This window comes from Meles meles, chromosome 3 (assembly GCF_922984935.1).
Source record: "Meles meles chromosome 3, mMelMel3.1 paternal haplotype, whole genome shotgun sequence".
In the NCBI taxonomy this organism is placed as follows: Eukaryota; Metazoa; Chordata; class Mammalia; order Carnivora; family Mustelidae; genus Meles; species Meles meles.
Window position 1 is genome coordinate 105,491,370 of NC_060068.1, and position 21,389 is coordinate 105,512,758.

At 49.3% G+C, this 21,389-nt stretch overlaps 1 protein-coding gene and 1 long non-coding RNA gene across 8 annotated transcripts in view; one reads left to right on the top strand and one right to left on the bottom strand.

Annotated features, from left to right (window-relative positions):
* Positions 1-4,977, top strand: part of LOC123938234 — a 26,262-nt gene extending 21,285 nt beyond the window's left edge. The window contains exon 3 of the long non-coding RNA XR_006817694.1: positions 4,732-4,977. This is a non-coding gene — a long non-coding RNA (uncharacterized LOC123938234). The remainder of the gene's footprint in view (positions 1-4,731) is intronic.
* SLC4A9 (solute carrier family 4 member 9) lies at positions 4,215-19,781 on the bottom strand. Of its 7 annotated transcripts, none has more exons than XM_045999406.1 (22): positions 16,764-19,781; positions 16,255-16,415; positions 15,868-15,981; positions 15,405-15,460; positions 15,095-15,252; positions 14,751-14,838; positions 14,227-14,381; positions 13,936-14,052; positions 13,590-13,764; positions 13,297-13,430; positions 12,857-13,119; positions 11,924-11,982; positions 11,509-11,697; positions 11,289-11,402; positions 9,942-10,103; positions 9,617-9,795; positions 8,839-8,911; positions 7,279-7,347; positions 6,861-7,034; positions 5,855-6,007; positions 5,405-5,503; positions 4,215-4,401 (listed from the first exon to the last, which is right to left on the bottom strand). In XM_045999406.1, the coding sequence occupies exons 1-21, from the start codon at positions 16,979-16,981 to the stop codon at positions 5,450-5,452; spliced, it is 2,865 nt and encodes a 954-aa protein (XP_045855362.1). In that variant the 5' UTR covers positions 16,982-19,781; the 3' UTR covers positions 4,215-4,401; positions 5,405-5,449. The 7 variants fall into 7 exon arrangements, with proteins under 7 accessions (XP_045855362.1, XP_045855364.1, XP_045855363.1 ...); XM_045999408.1 differs by lacking the exon at positions 16,764-19,781 and adding an exon at positions 16,563-16,757; XM_045999407.1 differs by lacking the exon at positions 15,868-15,981.
* Positions 19,782-21,389: the final 1,608 nt, after the last annotated feature.

The following is a 21,389-nucleotide window of genomic DNA, read 5'->3' on the forward strand; positions in this document are numbered from 1 at the left end:
CCATTGAATTGCCTTGGCATTCTCATCAAAGATCTATTGACCCTAAGTGTGCGTGTGTGTTCCTAGATTGTCAATCCTGTATGTATTTCTGAATGCAAGTACCACACTGTCTCAATTGCAATAGCTTGGAAGTAAGTTTTGAAATCAGAGACTGTGAGTCTTACAACTTGGTTCTTCATTTTCAGGATTGTTTTGGCTATTCTAGGTTGACCTCTACTATTGTTACCCCAGGGGACAAGGCCTCATCCACACTGCCTCTTCCAAGGTGTTCATTATGTAACCTACCATATTGATCCTCATCTTTTCCAACTGCACCTTGCAGTGTTCTTTCCCTCACTCTTCCATTCTAGCTATATGGGCCTTCTCAAACATTCTGTAGTCCTTCCTGCCTGAGGGCCTTTGCACTGATATTCCCTTGGCCAAAAATGCTTTCCTTCCACTCCCTCTCCTCTGTTCCCAAGGCTGACTTATTCTTGTCATTCAGGTCTCTGCTCAAATGTTATCTTCAACAGAGAGGCCCTTATTAACCCCAGTCTAAGGTAGTCACCCACGAAACCCTCCATCTTTATTGCATTACGCTGTATAATTGCACTTATCACTGTCTGAAATAGTCATATTTATATCATTGTATTTATTTATTTATTTATTTATTTTCTGTTTCCCCCTGTCAGAGTGGAAATTTTGTGAAAGCAGAGGTCTTGTCTTATTTCACACTGAATTCCTACACATAGGAATATAATATACACTGCCTGGCATGTAATAGACATTTAATTTGTATTTATCTATTGGGTGAATGAATACATTGATCAGTCAAGCCCTGGACAGCCCCTATAGTGGGATTTAGCACTAGGAAAAGTGGTGAAAAACAGTGAACTGACCCTCACACCAGGATTATTTTCCTTGTACTCACCTTCTTCTCTCATTTTCTTCCAGTCAGCAAAACTTTTGTTCAAAGTTTCCCCCTAAATCCTCTTCCTAATGTCTGTCTACATTTGAGAAGCCAATATAGACACATTCCTGGCTTTCCCAGTTTCTGCTCTGGGTTGCTCTTGGGAAAAATGACCAAAGTTGTCTCTTGACAATTTTGTAGTTGTATATATGTGCAAGCGCATCTTAGGTCCATTTGCAAAGACAAAAATCTTCGGAAGCATGAGGCACCGGACGAGGAGACAGAAGAACACAGAACTAAGGAGATAAGAACCCAGAACCTCAGAGAAAATGAGAACCTCAGGTCAAGAATCCAAGAATTCACATTATGACAATCTTTTTTTTTTTTTAAAGTTTTTATTTATTTGTCAGAGAGACAGAGAGAGAGCACAAGCAGGAAGAGTGGCAGGAAGAGGCAGAGAGAGAAAGAAGCAGGCTCCCCTCTTAGCAAGGAGCCCAATGTGGGACTCCATCCCAGGATTCTGGGATCATGACCCGAGCCGAAGGCAGCACCCAACCAACCGAGCCCCCCAGGCGTCCCACATTATGACAATCTTTGATTCTAATACCCACAAAAGTTTGAAAACCATTTTCCCACGTCTATAGACTGGAGAAGAGAAGACCTACATTACTGATAGGGAGAGATTTTCCCTGAGGCTTGGGAGGCTCTAATAACCCTCTATACAGCCCTAGGTTTTTCATCTAGACATCTTAAAGAATATTATAGGCATCAATTAACCCTTACAGCACCCTAAAATCTGGACTCTTGGCCCCATTTTACTGACGGAAAACTGAAGCCTATGAGTTAGAACCAGGAAAGGCATGTTTCAGGCTCATATGGCCTGGACTAAGCAAGCTAAGGACTAAGTTTGAAGCCAGAGCTGACCTCAGTCTTTCCCTTATGACGGTGGTTCCCAATGTGGGGACTGTAGAGCACTTAAATCATGTGTATGTTTACCATGTCTTGCCTGCCCACAGATGATAATTTAATTGGTTCCTTATCATTCAGGTCCCAGCTTAAAGGTCACCTACTCGGGCCTCCCCGGAACATCCACCTCAAGTAATCTTCTCCCAGTCCCTGTCACATTATCCTGTTTGATTTTCTTCAGGGTACTTGTCATTATCTCAGATAATCTTATTTTTCTTTGTTGTTTCTGTCCTTTAGGATAAAATCCATGAAGTTAGAAACTTTATCTGACAGTACACTGTGATATTCACTAAGTTTTTGTTCAATGTTTAAATAAGAGTAAATGGGGGCGCCTGGGTGGCTCAGTGGATTAAGCCGCTGCCTTCGGCTCAGGTCATGATCTTGGGTCCTGGGATCGAGCCCCGCATCGGGCTCTCTGCTCTGCAGGGAGCCTGCTTCTCCTCTCTCTCTGCCTGCCTCTCTGCCTACTTGTGATCTCTGTCTGTCAAATAAATAAATAAAATCTTAAAAAAAAAAAAAAAAGAGTAAATGAAGATGTTTTCAACAATATGTAGATGCTGCTGAAATGGGTAAAATATATAATTATCTAAGTTTAAATTATACTTCTGGCATATATTTCTCTCAATCAATAGATACTTAGACTATAATTTTCAGAGCCTTCTTTAAAGATTTATTTATTTATGAGAGAGAACAGGGGTAGTGGAGGGGCAGAGGGAGAGAGAGAATCTCCAGCAGATTCCACGCTGAGCGTGGAGACTGACTCCAGGCTCTCACAACCCTGAGATCATGACCTGAGCCAAAATCAAGGGTCAGATGCTTAACCAACTGAGCCACCCAGGCACCCTAGGAGCCTTCTTTAAAACATTAAAAAGAGCTGTCAGAATTTCCACTTTTGGGGCACCTGGCTGGCTCAATTGGTGAAGCAAATAGCACTTGATCTGAGGGTCATGAGTTTGAGCCCCGCATTGTGTGTAGAGATTACCTAAAAATAAAATGTTATAAAATAAAAAAGAATTTCCACTTCTGGCATTGTATAGGTTAAAATTCCTGAACAACCTTCCTAACTAAAACAACTAAAATACTAGATTAAATATAATTTTTAACTTTAGAATTCATAGATGAACTGACATACACAAGTGTTCTCTTTTAAGTGACTCTTTAATTTCACTCCGAGGTGTATGCTTTCAAGAAATTCTTGTAATCCCAGAAGATATTTTATATACTCTTTTGTATATACGGTACCTTTTAGATTATTAGGTTGTTCACTCTATGCAGATTACAGAAAGAAACGTAGATATGTATGTATTGGCATGAGGAAAATATTCAATGCATATCAAGTGACAAGCATGTTGTAGAAATCAATGTATAATCTCATTTTAATGAAAATATTAACATGTCCCTTGAAATAAATTTGAACGATATACACTGAAATTTGGGCACTGATCATCACTGGTATGGTTTTCATTTCAAAATTATTTATTTCTGTAGTGTTTTAATATTTTGCACTAATCTCATTTATTTTTAAGATTTTATTTATTTATTTGACAGACAGAGATCACAAGTAGGCAGAGAGGCAGGTGGCGGGGTGGGGGGGAAGCAGGCTCCCCGCTGAACAGAGAGCCCATGCAGTGCAGGGCTTGATCCCAGGACCCTGGGCCTGAGCCGAAGGCAGAGGCTTAACCCACTGAGCCACCCAGGCACCCCATCATCTACTTTTATAGTTTAAAAAAAAAACACAAAAACCCAAGATTGTTTTCATATATATAAAAAACTTTTTTTTAAAGATTTTATTTATTTATTTGAGAGAGAATGAGAGAGAGCGAGAGCATGAGAGGGGAAGTCAGAGGGAGAAGCAGATTCCCCGCAGAGCTGGGAGCCCAATGTGGGACTCGATCCTGGGACTTCAGGATCATGACCTGAGCGGAAGTCAGTTGCTTAACCAACTGAGCCACCCAGGCGCCCTGTGTAAAAAACTTTTAAATAGAGGAATAATTTTTCTGGGAAAGATTTTTTCCCCTTTTGCAAACTGAAAAGAGTTCACCAGAGACCCCCGATTCTGTAAAAGAATTTGTGAGGACAGAAAGTTCAAATTGGGAAGGGTTTCCAGGTCCCTTTAATGGGTTAGAGGGTGAATGGGGTGTGGTCAGTCCCCCAGGGTTACCAGCAAACCTGCTTTTTCCCTGCCATTCTCTCTCCTTTTTTAAAGATTTTATTTATTTATTTATTTATTTGACAGAGAGAGAGCACAAGTAGGCAGAGCAGCAGGCAAAGGGAGAGGGAGAAGCAGGCTCCCCACTGAGCAGAAAGCCCAATTTGGGGCTCAATCCCAGGATCCTGGGATCATGACCTGAGCCAAAGGCAGCTGCTTAACCTACTGAGCCACCCAGGTGCCCCATCCCTGCTACTCTCTACCCCCCTGCTCAGGAGGGTAATGGAAATCTTGGCCAGCTGCCCTCCAGTCCTGCCCCACTGGTTCCAGTCAACTGAATATGTGGCAGTTAAGCCAAAAGCCAATAATATCCAGACTTCCGAGTAACACCTGTGAACTGAGAGAAGACAGGGGGTCAGAGCAAGTACTCAGGGGCACAGTAGATCAAAGAATAGTGCAAAGGAGCTATAGGGGATATGGAAAGCCCAGCAGATCTTGTTCTGGGATAGCTGCTGAATTGCCCTCTAGAATTTTTCATTGCAAGTAATGGGGCTTCTTGGGCCCTTGAGCTTGGAAAGGCATGGATGGAAGGGTTTCTGTGGCCCAGAAGAGAATTCAACTTATCAAGGAGAAAAAAACGGCAGGCTTTTGCACATGTTGCACCCTCTACCTAGAACATTTCCCTCCACCTTATTCTGGCCATTCTTCATTTTTCTTCAAATTTCAGGTTATGGATCATTTCCTCTTCTCCAACTTCCACCACCCCACCCTCACCACCTCCAAGAAGGGTTTAGAGGCCTCTCTGCTCCCACAGCTGGTGCTTGCCTTAGCCAACACCATCCCACTCCAGCAACTCCCTGTTGGTCTTTCCCAGTGGATTTTAAACTGATGAGGTCAGGGACCATGATTATCCTACTCACCGCTGTATCTCTGGTATCTAGATACTCCTTAAGTATAGTACTCATAAACTGTTTTGATAAATGGATGAATAAAAATGGAAGGAATGGCAAAGAATCCCTCCACTTGTCTGGAATGTGGTTCTCAGAAGCCTAAGGGAGTGGCCTCCAGGGAAAAGGAAAGCAGCAGGGACCTGTACCCTCACTTGGTTTCCTCCCCACTCCCTACCATACTCTGGTCATTAAACCCCTTCCTCCCCAGCCCTGTGGCTCTACATCCAATTTGGCGTGAGCTTGAGCTCCCTCTACTGGCCAGACTTCAGTGTCACAGGTAGCCAAGCCCAGGTACCCTCCCTTATTTCACTCTTCCCTCCCCTACTTTGGAGTTTAAGGGGAACTGGAACGTGAAGAGAAAACAGGGATAGCCAGCATACTGGAGATTTCCAAGGTCTGACCCCCACGTTCCCATCCTTGACCCCAGGGGCACTTCCCTCATATCCTTACCTCATGCTCAGGTTCCTGAAGTCTCTTGCCAAACTCCTACTCCAGCTAATTCACAGAGATATTAATTTCTGGAGCCCTCGGCTGATACATCAGCTCTGACTGCAAAAGAAAGATCCCAAGATGAGTTGGGAATAGAGCAGAGAAAAAGGTACCCAGAAAGTGAAAGGATATAAACCCACACTGAGACAAAGATCATGGTTGGAAAAGACCACCAGAGCTGTCCCCAGATCTTTCCACCCCCACGGACTCATAAACCAGGGCTCCTTCCCTCTAAAGAAAGATTTCTCTGACCCTTTCAGTGTACCTGTGTCAATGAGGACCTAAGGGGAATGATTGTGTTGATCAGATCTTCAGGCTTAATAGAAAGATTAGACTTTAGGGATGACTCCTGGACAAAGGGCTTTCCCCACTCCTGCCCATTTCTCCTGAGAGGGCCCATCTGGGGCTCACATCTTCACTATCACCACTGAGTGAATATTCTGGCTCCAGCCCCTTCTCAGGGATGCTCCTTTCCTTCTCTGGCATCAGCTCATCCAGCCAAAGGAGTTCCTGCGGTGAAAAGACCCTCTCCAGTGCCTTTCGGACTCCCACCAGGCCCAGCAACTGCAGGGTTAGAAACAAGGCCCAGGGCTGTCAGTGAAAGCAGTGAAACATGAGCAGCAGTAGCATCATTGAGCACTTCCTATCTCCTACGCATCGTGTATTGCTTCACTTAATGCTGACACATTCCTATGAGATAAATGTAATTGTTCCCATTGTATAGAGAAAGAAACTGAGGCCCTGAGAGTTTAGAAACTTCCCAGAAGGGGTGCCTGGGTGGCTTCGTTGTTAGGCGTTTGCCTTCGGCTCAGGTTATGATCCCAGGGTCCTAGGATCAAGCCCCATCTTGGGATCCCTGTTCAGCGAGGAGTCTGCTTCTCCCTCTCTCACTCCCCCTGCTTGTATCCGCCCCCCCCACCACCAAATAAATAAAATCTTTTTTAAAAATTTAAAAAAAAAAAACCTTTCCAGAAGCCACACAGCCGGGGTATGGTAATCAGATCGGCCCTACTAGGAAGCCCAGTGTTCTTAACTTCCTCAGGGAGTAAGGATAAGACCAGAAACCACCAGTGTCACCTCCTCACTGAGTAACAGAAGTCCCAGTATTGCCTCTCCCAGGGACTCAGTTGTTTTTTTTTTTTTTTTATTTTGTTTTGTTTTGGTTTTTTTTGGACTTCATATCTCTATCTGTGGTTGAACCTAAAGAGGTTGGAAATGGAGTTAAATCACGTGTCCCAGGGTTAGCCTATCTGTGGGTATCTCTCAACTATCTTTCTCTGTCCTAAGATTCCCAACCAGGCAGAGCCAGGGCAAATGAGAAGAGGAGAATCTTCCTCCTGTGGAGGCTTTGGCCACCTTCGCAGACTCAAAGTCTCCCCGGATCCCTGGGACACTACCCAACCCTGCCCCAAGTCACCATGAGGGGAAAGATGATGGCTGCAGGGGTAGACTTGATTATCCAAAGCAGACCCAGGCAGGCAAGCTGGATGGCTGTGAAGAGGTGGACCCTGCTCAGAGGTACATGCCGCAAGAGCAGGAGGTCTGGCTGTTGTTTTGCTGGCATCAGTAATAGCTGTACCCTCTTTGTGAACTAGGAGAACAAGAGGAAGAGGAAAGCCAGATACTCAGCCTGGGGGGTGTCACTATTAGCTATCCAAGCCTGGGGAAGCCAGAAGGCTCCCTTGGCACCCTCCCCATTCAGAGCAGGGCAGAGAGTCCTATGCCCAGGAGAGTCCAGAAAAGAGGATAAGAGAGGACTTGGCAAGTATAGGCAGGAGGTAGCAGCAGGAAACAAGAGGAAGAATGGGATTGCATGGTGCATATAATGGGCTCACCTGAATGCTGCCAATTGCTGCCACTCCCATGTACAAGAAGATGCCATAGAGCACAGGCATTGGGATGAACTGGTAGGAAGAAGCAGAGAGCTGACAAAGGAGTTCACTCCTGCTAGCTGTCCAGATGCCCCCCACCCCCACTTAGGCTCCAACCCCAGCCTCCAGCATCCACATCTAAGCCTACCCAGCTCTTTCTGTTCTTTTCTGACTTTGCATGCCTGATACTGAATCTTCAAGACAGTCAGAGGAGCTAAATTCTGTAACTGTCTCCATTTTACAAAAGGGGGAATTGGATTCCAGAGAGTCTAAGCGAACTTCTCTACTATCTGGCCTACTTCTCCAGTCCTATCTATCATGTTTTTCTCTGCTCTCTCTGTTCCTGCTCTATGGCTTCCTTTCCTTCCCTCAGTGTGCCCAAGTTTATTTCTCCCCCTTGCAAGCCCTTTGCTTTGCTTTGCTATTTCCGTCCACCTAAAATGCCCTTCCTTGACTTTCTTCTCACTACTCAGGCTGCTCACTACTCATCTCTTGACACCCCAGGAGGGTGTGACGTTTCAATCTAAAGTAGACCCCTTGCACTCTTAATCACCTTACCCTCTTATATTTTCCTTTAGTAGTCACAATCTGAAATTATCCTATTTTATTATTTTTTTTTTCATGTGTCTCTTCTCACCAGACTGCAAGCAGTGGATGGTCTGCTTTGATCACTACTGTTATCCCCAGTCTTTGGAACAGTGCCTGACATATGGTTTATGCTCAGTAAATATCTGCTGAATGAGAGTCACCTAGGTAGTAAGCAGTTGATCTGGTCCATCTGGCTCTTTCAACTACTCTGCTCTCACCCAGCTCCATGATCTTTCCCTCCCCAAACCTCTCCTCACTGATGACTCTTGTATGCCATTCTCCATGCCCTCAATTGCTTTGCTGCCTTGGCTTGTTGAACATTTCTGTGATTACGTGTTACTTAATTTTTGTTCACCTGTGTATGTTGCTAATAGGGGCTTGGCACCATATCTCTTTTCAATACTCCTGCCCCTTCCTGTGCACTGCCCCCTTCTCCCAAGTGTCTAGCAGAGCCTTGCACATGGCAGGTATTCTACAAATACCTGGTAGGAGAGAAGGGAAGGGGTTTTGCCTCAAGGTTTTTCTGGGGTGTGATGATCACACTCTCCGTTTAAGGTCAGTTGGGAGGCTGGAGCCAGGGTACCATCCCACTTGGGCTACAGGGGATGGAGGCATGCCCACACCCTGCTCCACTGGGTAGAAAGCCCCTGGGTAAGAGGTTGAGTTCTTGGATGGACCTGAGAAACTAGCTCCCTTGGTGATCTTCTGTAAGCTACTTAACCTCTTCAGCCTTCAGCTTCCTCATTTGTGAAATATGGATGCCTCTCAGGATTCATGTGAGGACCAGATGAGGCCCACTGTGGAGAAAACAACGCAGTGCCTGGTACCCAGTAAGTATTTAGCCAGTGTCTGTTCTTGCTTTATTTATTATGAGTGCTGCCCTGCCTGCACCGCCCCCCCGCCCCCACCCCCCCGACACCAGCCTAACAAAGGTACCTTCAGTACAGGTGCCAGGAAGATGGAAGTTCCTGTGAGGATGAACACCACCAGGCCTGTCAGCCTCTGCTCCCTGTGTGGAGAGGGAAGGGTTAGCTGGGGTCTGGGGGAACCCCCAAGGTGCCAGGCCCAGAGACATGGACCAGATACTACTAGAGGAACTGGCAGGAGGGAAGTGGAGGAACCCCCACCCCCACCCCTGCCCCGGCAGTCACCTAGGCACGGTGTGCAAAACTGGTGGAGAGGAACAGGCCGGGCACTTCAGTTCGGGTGTCCCAGGCCTCTCCATCCGCTCAAGCTCATAGGTTTTGATTTTGATTTTGATGGAAAGTTAGCAGTTTTTACAGGCCATTAAAAACTTTTCTTTCCCGGTTTCAAAGTTATTTTTGCATGCTTTCCATACATTGTGTTTCCAGTAGTTACAAATTGTTTTTGTGATGGTAACTCTGTAACATCAATGAAGTACTCCTACGCTGAGGGGAGGGGGAATTAGCGGAATTAGCGGGCCTCGCCCAACCCTGGCTGCCTCTACCTTCACAGCGGGGAGGATCCTCTCAAGGGCCCTCCCTATCCCATAGCCAAAGGAGAATGGGGGAAGATCTGACACACCCGTCTCAGCCCAGAACCCATCTGTTCACCCCACTGCAGTGTTCACGAGCAGTGAGAGCCCTCTGGAGTCACCAGCTTCGAATTTAAGCTGTCCGGATAACTGCTTCATTTCCCACCATATCACCTTACTGACCACCTTTCACTTTCGCCTCCTGAATACTGGCCTCACCTGATCCCCAGGAAGCTGCGGGGCTCCCCCAGGGCACAGGCTCTGCTTTCTCTCCGAAGACTGTCCATGTGGGCCAGGGAAATGACCGTGGCTGAGACATACCAGGGGAGTCCCAGCGCTGACGTGAGCACCATCAGCACAGCCACACAGAAGAGGTCCAGGTGGAAGCCAGTGCCCTTCTGCACGTAGTGGTGGAGCATTGAGGGAGAAACTAAACCAGACCTGGGCTCTCTGCCCTCTGGAGTGGGAGAGGGAGGTCCTGGACCCCATCCTGGAGTTTCTGTCCCTTGGGCTAGGGGCCTAGGGTCTCACCCGCAGGCCTTACCCGCAGCTTATATTCAGCACGGTTAAGGATGACTGCTGTGATCTGCTGGTCCATGAAGATGAGGATAGACAGCAGCAGGGCAGGTAAGGCTGCTGCCACACTCAGCCACCAAGGGTTGGTTCCAAAAGGTGATACCAGCCAGCCACGCCCAGGGAGTGTGGGCTGGGAGAGGGTGTTCCACGGACAAGTTAGAGAGGGTCTCCCAAGAGTACCTCATCTGTACACCCCAGCATTAGCATTCTTCCATTAGCCCCCATTCTAAGACTGAGATGGTAGGTAGGAGCAGTATGTGTATACACAGCTCGTTCAAAGCCTCCCAGTGTCTTAAAAAAGGGCAGAAGGAGGGGGACCACCCTAAGGGTTGGGCTGGAGCCAGGGGCTCTGCACTTGCATTCTCAGGGACCCTCCTGCCCTGCAAGAGGAGGAGATGAAGGGTGAGACCTGCCCACACTACTTGATGTACAGCGCCCTCCTCCCTAGGCACCATCCCTGCCCCTCAACCAGGGTGGAGCAACTCAGGCTCAGACCTGCCTTGATCTGGGGTAGAGGCAGGGCTGGGTGTGTCTGCGTCTTCTCTGATTATAAGCGTCTCTGTGGGGGAGGGGACCCCAGTTGCCAGCTCAGATTCTGAGCCCCTGAGGCTACCCCAGTTGGAGTCCCCCTGCTCTCCTGTCCTGGGGGAACCTGAAGAGGAGGTCTCCAAATGCACAGGCTAAGTCTAAGTGCTAAGTCAGTGCTAAGCCTTGTCCTGTGCCCTTGGTAGGGAGCTCCAGCTTTACCAGATCCGAGCCGGCAGCTGGGGGTGGGGGGGCAGCAAAGAAGAGAGTGGGGAGTAGTGGAGTGGGTAGGGCCTATGACAACAATAAGTAACATTTATTAAGGTCTTGGTATGTGCCCGTCCCTGCACTGTGGTAAAATGCTTTACACTCATCTTCTGTGAAGCTCAAGACAACTTAGAGAGTAGGAGCCATTGTTATTTATTATTTCCATTTTATAGATGCATAAATTGAGGCTCATTGATGAGAGATGTGAGTTAATTTGCCTGAGGTTATACAGCTGGGAAGTGGCAGAACAGGATCTCAAACCCAGGGCTGGCTGAGGAGAACCCATCCTCTTAACCCTTAATTTATAATAATAGCTGCCATGTATTCTGTCCCACTGTGTCAGCAGCAGTGCCTCATTAATCCTCACAGCAACTCTGTGAGGTCATTATTATTACCCTTTCTATTTTATAAGTGAGGAAATGGAAGCTCAGAGGAAAAGAAGCATGGGATCTATGCATTTCCTCCTCCAAGATCCTGTCTGCTGGCCCTGCTCTCCCCTCTGTCTTATAATCCCAGCTCTCACCTTGAACTCACTGGGCACCGTGAGCTTTGGTGTGGCCAGACCCAGGAAGGAATCAAGGCCACAGCCCAGCAGCATGGCCAGGACTGAGGAGAAGTCACCGAGCACTTTACGCACCTGGGCACACAGTGAACACTCAGTCAGATTCAGGCCCGCCACCCTCTTCCTTCTTCACCCTTTCCCATGCACACACAGTGCCCACAAAAAGAGAGGTAACACTCACCACAGAGGGGAAGAAGTGGCTTGTCTTTACATACTTGAGGGCTATGGCCAAGAGGAAGGAGGTAAGGAAGAGGAGGAGGGAGAAGAAGGCGATGTCTGGGACTGCATGACAGCTGGGGCCACGAGGGCGGCCTCCCCGCTGGGCACACTCAGGTGGGGGCAGCAAGGAGGCATTGACCAAGCCTAAGTCCTGTATGGAGGGTGTTGTCAGGGATGAGGTTATAGGTGGTGGAATAAACATTGACACTCACTCAGACAGGAAGGGCCCAGGATAAGAGGTCTCCAGCCACAGCACAGGCCTGGGCCTCTATGACCTATGAGGTTTGCCTAGCCTGTGGGGTGGGAAAAGCCAGGAACCACTGACTTCTTTGGCTCCCAGCCTTTCTTTCCCAGGCCCTCCCAGGACAGGCCCTCACCATACTTGAGATGTCATCTCTGTCTTTTGGCTCTGTCCTCATCCACTGAGACTCATTTCCTGGGAAGCAGAGAACAATTTGGGTATATGCCCCTCCCCTGAGAACCTTCTCCAACCCCTCAGAAGTCTAATCTCATGGGCCAAGTGAACCAGAAAGTTCTTAGTTCTGACTCATCTGTCTGCTGACTCCAATCGCTACCAAGTCTATGCTCCTCAGAACATTGTGTAGTCCCTTCAAATTCCTCACCTATCTGTATCCCTGGTACCCAGCACAGCACTGGCCATAGAAGACGCCTAACAAATGTTTGCTTAATGGATGAGTCCACCATCTATGGGTTTCTACCAGGACGAGAACTGGTTTTGTTCATGCCCAGCAGAGTCTGGCACACTTGAGAGGACATCTTGTCTCCATCCCTGCTCTTTCCTTCCACATGGAGGTATTTGTACCAGGATAATATGCTGGGCCACTCTCCCCCTGAGTTGGTCACTCAGACTGGGGAAAGAGCAGCAATTTGTTCGGTGAGTTTGAGAGAAGAAGCCTCTCTCTGTTCCCTCCTCTCCTCACTCTTGGGAATAAGCTGCCTGCACTGTGCATGCCTTTAGCTCTGCTCCTCTGGGGCAAGACAGTCCCTGTCCAGTGCAGCCATGACTGAGTGCGTAAACCTATCTAATTTTGGTTTCTTTGTTAGGAAGCCCATTCCCCCATAGATGTAAGCATGTTCTTCAATCGGCATTGTCAGAAAGAAAAAACAATATTGGGCCTGCTCTGTTACTTCTCATTGATTCAAAACCAGAGTGGGGAAAAGTGCTGCTGGTTTTTGGGTAAGTATTCGGGAGTCTGCTGAACTTAACAAGGGGGGACAGCAAGAGGACAACCCCTCCCCCTTCCTGCATCCTTCCCCATCTTGCAAAACTCCCTGTTTCCCTCACCCACCTCCCAGGTCTGGGTACTGGCAAAAGCAGCCATAGGCAGGATACCCAGGGCTCTGGATGGGATAGGCACTGGTCAAGCTCAGCATTTTGCCCACAGCATCGTAGATGAAGATGAGGCTGATGAGAGCACAGAAGCCTTCTTCGGTGAAGCGGGTAAAGTAGCGTACCAGCACGCTGGCCTCTGTGGCCACCAGTACCAGGCAAAATGTGGCCACCCAGATGCCCACCCACAGGCGGAAAGGTAGGTAGTCCAGGTTGTAATCTCTGGTGGGGGCAGGAGGGGTGACACAGACAGGAATTGGCAGAGCTGCTCTCCTCTCCACTTAACAGGTTAGGTGCCCCTGGAGCCAGACAGTTTCCACCCTCCCCTACTGACCCAGCCAGGACCAGGCTGAGAGTGTGGCTTGTGAGGGTCTGGTGACGGTTGGGGTATTCTCCTACCTACTGAAGGAGAAGAGCAGGCGCTCAAAGACCAGCACTGGCCCCGTGCTGCTGAGGATGGTGAGGGGCTGGCCAGCCATCAGGCAAAAGGCAGCTCCAGCCACTGCAGTGCCCAGGAAACTTTCCAGCACCCCCTAGAAGCCAGCAGGGAGCCCCGTCCGCACAGGACACTGGAGTCCTCAGCACAGCAACCCAAGTTTCCAGGGAAGCCCACCCATCGTCCCAGGGAGGGTTAAAGGGCATGGCTGGCAGAATACCACTTGTGCCTGCCCACCTCACGCCTCCCCACTCACCTGAGCACCATTGGTGGCTTCCCCCAGCAGTCCCCCAAAAGTGATGGCATTAGTGACAGTGGCCAAGTAAATGTAGAGCACGGCCGATAAGCACTGGGGATGTAGCGCGTCCAAGAAGTCGCTGGGGTACCATGAGGCCTTCCGGCGCACATCCTGGATGAGACCCCCAAACAGCCTCCCACCCATGGTTTGTCAGTGACCTGGGTGGCCCCACCCCATGCCCCATCCCTGCTACTTTTCCTGGGACTGGGTGAGCCCCTCCAGAGTGAGCATACGCCTCTAGGCCCCTGTGACCCCTGTCCCCTCCCAGGACACTTACCCTTGCTCTCACCCCAGCTCGCCTCACCTGCCTGTCCGCTGTAACTCTGGGCTGGGCAGCTGTGGCCGGTGGCCATACCTGTCCTCAGCCAGGGCCCCATGCCGGGCAGAGGGGCCCTGGACCTCCCTCAGTTGTGAGAGGATCCTGGAGAGAATGGGAACTCAGGTTGCCTGAGGATCTCCAACCCGAACATGACTGGGCACCCTGCCCCCTGGTGGCTGCTCATGTCTCTGCCAGCAGGCTTAGAATCCAAAGATGACTTTCTACCCCCTTCCTGGAATCCCTCCTCCACAGTGGGAAGTCCCCCCACCCGCATACCTTTTGTGCTGGGAAGGCAGACATTTAGGTGGGGCAATCCGGGCTGTCGGGTCCCACCGACCTGGAGGGAGCACTGTCACCTCCTCTAGGAAGGCATCCAAGGCTGCCAGAAGGTCGTGAAGGTTGCTGGCCCGACGAACTGACCACTGGAATTGCTAGAGATAGGGGCACAGAGGGGCCCTAAATGGAGATCTGGACCCTTACGTGCATTTTCACAGTCTCTAAGCTAGACACAAGTCAGATAGGCGGACACGTCTCAAGCATTCATTCATTGATGCATGCAGTCAGTACCTGTTGGCTGCCTACTGTGTGCCAGCACTGTGCTAGATAAGGGGACTCCAGCGGTAGCAAAGGAAACTTCAGTCCTCATTCTCATGGACACAAAGCCATACTCTGCCTCACTGCTGTACTCTGTCACACATCTAGAGTCCACACGTGCACACTCACTGACACAAGTCTGGGCACGTGCACGCACGCGCGCGCACACACACACACACACACACACACACACTTTTCCAGCTCACCGGGTCACTGAGGAGGACGGCCATTGCTCGGCCCATCTCATGGTAGCCCTTTCCCAGTGTAGAAGGACCAAGGAGGAGGCAGAAAAATCTGAAGGAACCGGGCCCCAGAAATATCAGAGGCAGCTATCCCATAAGGCAGCCCTGATCTCTGCCCTCACTACCAGCCCCCATATGTACACTCATGTGCACACCTCACTTTGCAGCCCTGACCACTACCCCCTCCACAGACCCCTGAGCACCATCCTGCCTCACCCCCCAAAGAACTGGACCAGAGACCTCCCAATCCCCTCCCCAGTAAAGATCCCTCTTCTGGTCTCCAGAGCCCTCCACTCCATCAGCCTTACCTGCTGGGGAGGGGAACCTCAATGAGGGGTCCCAGCACCACTGGATCCCGCAGTCGCACAAAGGCCCCCAGGGGCTGCACCAGGAAGCCCAACTCTCCTGCCAGCACAGCCCCGGCCTCAGCCCCTGGAGGCAGCTTCCGTCTCAGGGGGTTCTGACGCTGGTTGGGGGTTCAAGGAGACAGGAAGGACAAGAGCTCATTTGGGGAGGTGGGTGTTGGCAAAATATTGATTGATAATGAGGCAAGTGGAGGGTAAACTTCTGTTCATCCCTGACCCCTCTCCCAGCCCTGCCCGAGGAAGGGCCACAAACCTGTTCCTTCAGTGGGGCTTCCTCACTGTGAGAAGCCTCTCTTGGATGGGCAGACCCTTCAAAACAGGATTAGGCAGCGACTAAGAGCAGGGATTTGGAGGTGGAGGCAGCAGGGCTTCCTGACAAGCTTTACCTCTGACAAACGATGAAAACTGGAGCTTCCCCTCTCTGAGCCTCAGCTTTCTTATCACTAAAGTGGGGCTAATTGGGGTACTACCTCACATGATGGCTGTGAAGATTAAATGAGATACTACACATAAAACTCCTGGCACAATGCCTACCAACAACATCCCTTCCCAGAACTCTGGCCCCTCCATTCTCCCCCCCACTCACCATTACCTCCACTTCTTCTCACCCATGAGACCCGAGTTGAGGTATAAGCCAAGGCTAGGCTGGTCTTGGTCCAGGAAGGGGGCAAGGGGATTAGGGCTTTTGGTGCTGGGCCCAAAGACAGGCCTCTCACCCTGGCAGGGCCTGGTGCCTGTGGGCTGGATGAGGTGCTGGGGTCTCTGCAGCAGCAAGGCCTGAAGCTGCCCTCTCAGCTCTGGGCTCAGCGAGTCCACTCTGGTCACCTGTTCTGAAGAACAGAGGTGGAGCTCCAACCCTTTCCTGAGAGCTCCCTGCCCCCAAACTCTTCCCCTTTCCCCTCTGCTCAGGTCCCTTCCATTCTGGTGGGAACTTGCTCCTCTACCCTATTCTTCAATCCCCACCCCCTACCCCCCACAGTGATGGAGAAGGCTAATCCCTAGGGTGGGGTGAGGTGAGCTCTGGAAAGTTATGAGATTTGCAGGGGAAGTCCTGGGGAAATGGCATGGTTACCCAGGCCCTCCCTGCAAAGCTCCCCACGTACCCACGAGCTCCAAGAAGCTCTGAACTGGACAGTCCAGCAGCACGAGGCCCTCGGCAAGTAGGCTGCGGAGCTTCTGAAGGCTGGGCAGTGCCAGTGTGGGCACGTGAGGAACACTCCACCGGCCTGCACCCGCCTCCAGCTTCTCCTCAAACAGCACCCACCTGCAGTGGAGAGGAGTGGACTGTTATCGGGGCCACTCTCCCAGGTGCAGGAGGGAGCACACAGGAGAGGCAGGGAAGGTGGGGCGATGGGGGAGTCCTGGGCCCAGTGGTGCCAAGTATGCCTCTTCCTGGGCATTCACCCCTCACCTGGGTCTTGGGGAACTCACAAGTACACTGCATTGAAAGCCAAGCATCATGGAGAGTGATGGCCTGAACTGGAGAACACAGAGAGGAGCTCCTGATTGGGGGTTAGAGCACCTCCTCACACAGGAGGAGCTATGGTTTGTGGAGGAGTCCCCAGCTGGGGAAAGGGAAAGGACCCATAAAACTGCCCCGGGTCCCACTCACCTGCCAGTCTCTCTCCACTCCAGGGCCTGGGGCCAGCCCAGAAGCTCATTCAGCTGAATGAAGAGCAGAGGGTCCTTGGGTACCCCCAGTTCCCCTCTGTCTGTGTCTGAGGGGCTATTGGGGCTGGGGCCAGAGCCAGTGCCACTGTCCAGCTCTTCTGTGGGCACATTTTCACAAGCACTGGAGACCTCAAACTCCTCCTGGCCTGGTAGCTTCATCTTGGGGAGGCCTGCACAGACTCTTAGGGAGCAGTGCAGTTCTAGGTTTTGAATCCAGAGGCCCTCCAGCTGGCTGCATTTATAATGCACCCCCCACACACACACACACACAAGCAGCACAACGCAAACAGAGCAAGGCCTGCTGACTCCAGAGCCAACCGGATCATTCCCTTTCCCACTTGCTCTCCCCAGCCCTGGCTGCCTGTGAGCATTTGTAAGGCTAACCTGATCTTTCCCAGGTTCTCCAGAAATGCCCAGCCTGGGGCCAAATTGTTGTGTGTGTTTTCTGTGGGATCAGGTCGGACCGCACTGTGTTTTGTGTAAATTAACAGGAGTAAGTCACTGGCCCTGGTCTGAGGACTGGAACCCTCAGATTATCCAGCCCCCTACTCTGTATCAAATACAAACACCATCCCCCAGGACTGTTTTGGGTGTCACCAATACACCCTAAAGGCACCCATTTGGATAAACAGAGACCTAATAAGTAACTGGGTCTGTTACAGAAGTAACGGTTATAAGTAACTGGCTTCTCTTAGAGAAGCCAGGCTACTATAAGGGAGACACCAGGCAGAGTCCCAGCCCATTAAATGGGCTAAGGAGGCATTTCAAGAACACAGTGCCTGAGGCTTAAATTCCTTTGTCTGACCACACCTGGAAACTTTCCAATTTAGCAGTGTCCCTGGGGTCTGCCCTTCTAATTCAGCCTGGCAGTAAGGACAGAGGCGCCAGTGAGGGTGTGTGTATGAAGGAGTTCCTGGAGCCCAAAGAACAAAGGAGAATGTGGTCTATTAGCAAGTCCTGTTGGCCCTACCTTCAAAGTAAACCCAGCAGCCAACCACATCTCCCCCGCCTCCCACACTTCCACTCTGTTCCAAGCCTCCATCCTGTCTCACCTGAATTATTTCAATAGCTTTCTAATCTCTTGCAATCATCTCCCTGCTTCCACTCTTCCTTCCTTGCCCAAAGTTCTTAATCCGCATAGCAGCCATAGAGATCCTTTTAAAAGGTAATCAAGCTACATTCCTCTTCGCAGAACTCACCCAAGACATTCCCAGTACTCCTAGAACAAAAGTCAAACTCTGTGCTGACGTGTAAGATCTACAGTCTGGCCCTATCCCTATGTCCACATCTACCGTTGTCCCTTGCCCACTCCTTTCCTGCTACATTGGTCTTTGTCATGCAAAGCCTGTAGCTGCCTGGGGGTCTTCTCTGTAGCCCTTCTCTCTGCAAGGAAAGCTTTTGCCCCAGATCGTCACATGACTGGGTCCCAGTAACATAAGTGTCATCTTTGACATTACCTACTCAAGGAGACCTTGTTTTCTCCACCCAGCCCTCTGTCTCCAACACTGTTCTCGGTTTTATTTTAGTCCCAGCAGTTATCACTACTACAATCTGCCTCATTTATTTGCCGTTTATTGCCTGCCCTGCCCCCCCCCCCCCCACACACACACAAACTGGAATGCACCGTTCAGTGAGCAGGTATTTTACCTATCTTCTTCAACGGCTGCCCCTAGCGCTCGTAGTGGAGCTCAATAAATATTTCCTCAATGAGCGCATAGAAAGGGAGGGGCTGGAAAATAAATGCGCTTCTCCTGGAGGTCACACGAGGGCGCTGCTCCCCGCGGACAGGATCGCTTGGTCCACTCATCAGCCCTTTTCCCCGGTGGACCCGCCAGGGCGCAGAGATGACAACAGAGCAGTGCGGAGGAGGTGATGTCCTTAATCCTCCAACTTTCCCTGGATTGGCCCATTGGGATGGGATGGGGTGGGGAGAGCGCAACAAGGATGGGAAGAGAGGGATAATCGTGCTCTTTGAATGTGGGTCAAACCCTTCACTAGATACATGGGTCCCCCTCCCTCCTGGGAAATGGGACTTGGGCTGATTCTCCCCACCAACCCTAGGTATGGACTTGGAGCCGAGCGATTTGCCCTAGTCCAAGGAGGTCCCAGGATAGAAATGAAAGTGAGTCATTATTTTGCCACTTGGAGAGGAGGTGCTGAGTCTCAGGTGGGGGCGGGGGGAGTTGGTTTCAGCTCCAGGAGGAATAGAAACTGGCCTAGGACATAGGAGGGCCTGGAATCCCTGTGATCACCCACTTCAAGAATGTGCCCCAACCTCAGGGCAAGTGACTCAAGAGAGCCTGAGGGAGACAGGAACAGGCACTTGGCATGAGTAACCCCCCTCACACATATAGCCTCCCTTCCCACTCCCACTGCCAAAGTTCAGAGGATCTTACCTTGCCTTCTCTGTGGTCCCAACTACTTGGCCTCCCAAGGATGCCTGCAATAGAGGGCCACCGTGCCTCTACTGTCCCCAGGGTCCACTGCTACCTCTTGGGTCCTAAGTGCCCTGAGCTGTGCAGGTTGGTGAGGGATGTGAGTGAGAACTTGCAGCTTTGTCTGTGGGCACCAGCTGTCTCCCAGGCAGGGCTCAGTGAAGGGAGGCCAAATGTGCGAGTAGCCTTGGGTGTTGGCCCTGGAAAATACCCTGACCTGAGAATCCAAAAACTGGGTTTTCATCCTGGCTCAGTCACAGATTTATTAGGTGTTCTTGACCAAAGTCCTTCCCCCTTTCTGGGCCTGTTTTCTTTGTATAAATTAAAACAATTGGGGTAGATGATTTCCAAGGTTTAAAGCATACTTTCACGCAATGCTCTGAGCTCAACCCAGAGTGGAAGGGAGTGGTGTCATGGACAGACTACCTTGGTATAAATCCAGGTTTGGTCACTTTCCAACAAGTGGAGAAGAGATTAGTTTTTGCGGAACCTGAGTTTTCTTATCAGCAAAAGGAGAATAATAAAAGTACCCACCAGAGGCTTTATTAAATGAAACAATGCATGTAAATTTAGCTTACCACATAGTATACATAATATAGAGGCTATTATTACTATACAACGGAAAACAGTCACTCGTAGGGTGGGAAAGAAAGAAAATATATATTGATATGTCAATTATATCCAACCCTGTCCTGGGCACATTATCTCACATAATCCTTGCAACAACTTAAAAAAGAAAACTTTTACTTCTTGGGGTGCCTGGCTGGTGCAGTTGTTTAAGTGACTGGCTCAGGTGGAGATGTTGGGGTCAAGAAATAGAGCCCCACGTCACGCTCTGAGCTTAGTGTGCACTCTGTTTAAGACTCTCTTTTCACTGGGGCACCTGCTCTCACTCATGCTCTCTCTCTCTCTCAAATACGAAAAAAAAAATCTTAAAAAAACAAACCTTTCCTCTCCTGCCCCTCCCCCACCTCAAATAAATAAGTCTTTAAAAACAAAACTTTTGGGGCGCCTGGGTGGCTCAGTGGGTTAAAGCCTCTGCCTTTCGCTCGGGTCATGATCCCAGGGTCCTGGGATCAAGCCCCGCATTGGGCTCTCTGCTTGGCGGGGAGCCTGCTTCCTCCTCTCTCTCTGCCTGCCTCTCTCCCTACTTGTGATCTCTATCTGTCAAATAAATAAATAAAATCTTTAAAAAAAAAAACAACTTTTACTTCTTAAATTTAATTTTTTGACCATTTATGAGAGTCTAATTATAGAAGAAGAAATGAAGTTGCAAAAAAGATAAAAAGAGGTCTCCAGCTGGCACCTTTCATCCACCTTCCCCCAATGGTAACATGTTACATAAAGATAGCACAATGTCAAAACCAGGAAAAAGACAGAGGCACAATACTGTTAGCTAGGCTACAGACCTTATTCAGATTTCCTTTATTTCTGCATGCACTCATTTGTCTACGTATGTGCCCATGTGCGTACAGCTTTACGACAGTGTATCACACCCAAGCTGGGCAAGTTGCTCAACTTCCTTAAGCATTGTTTTTTCTCATCAATACACTGGGGGTGAAAATATATCTTCCTCAGAGAACTGTTGTAAGAATTAAATGAGATAATGTATATAGAGTGCTCAGAGCAATGCCTAAAATGTAGTGAGCTTTCAATAAATTTAAGTATTTTTTAATTTTTTAAAAAGACTTTTATGTATTTATTCATTTGAGACAGAGAGAGAGAAGAGGAGGGGAAGAAGGAGAGAGAGAGAGAATCTCAAACAGAGCCCATACTCAGCAGGGAGCCCAACATAGGGCTCCATTCGAAGACTCTGAGATTATGACCTGAGCCAAAACCAAGAGTCCAACCCTTAACCGATTCAGCCACCCACCCAGGTGCCCAGTATTTTTTAAGAAAAATCATGGCTTTAAAAGTGGCTTGAAATACATAAATCATTCATATTTGTTTTTTTAAATGCATATTCGTTGTAGAAAAAAATAGAAAATGCCCATAAGAGTAAAAATAACAAAATATAATTGCATAATTCCTTACCATAAAATAATAATTTTACTCACTACTAATCATTTTACTCACACCACAAATATGAGGCACATTTCATTATGCCCACTTTATTATAAAAACACTGAGAC

What these genes read in the sequence shown, in the direction of transcription:
- SLC4A9 (XM_045999406.1), bottom strand. Translation starts at nt 16,981, where the DNA reads ATGAAGCTACCAGGCCAGGAGGAGTTTGAGGTCTCCAGTGCTTGTGAA. An exon ending in GAGTGGAGAGAGACTGGCAG is followed by an intron (nt 16,416 to 16,763) that starts GTGAGTGGGACC and finishes TCTCCACTGCAG; the next exon opens with GTGGGTGCTGTTTGAGGAGA. An exon ending in AAGCCACCAATGGTGCTCAG is followed by an intron (nt 13,431 to 13,589) that starts GTGAGTGGGGAG and finishes GCTGGCTTCTAG; the next exon opens with GGGGTGCTGGAAAGTTTCCT.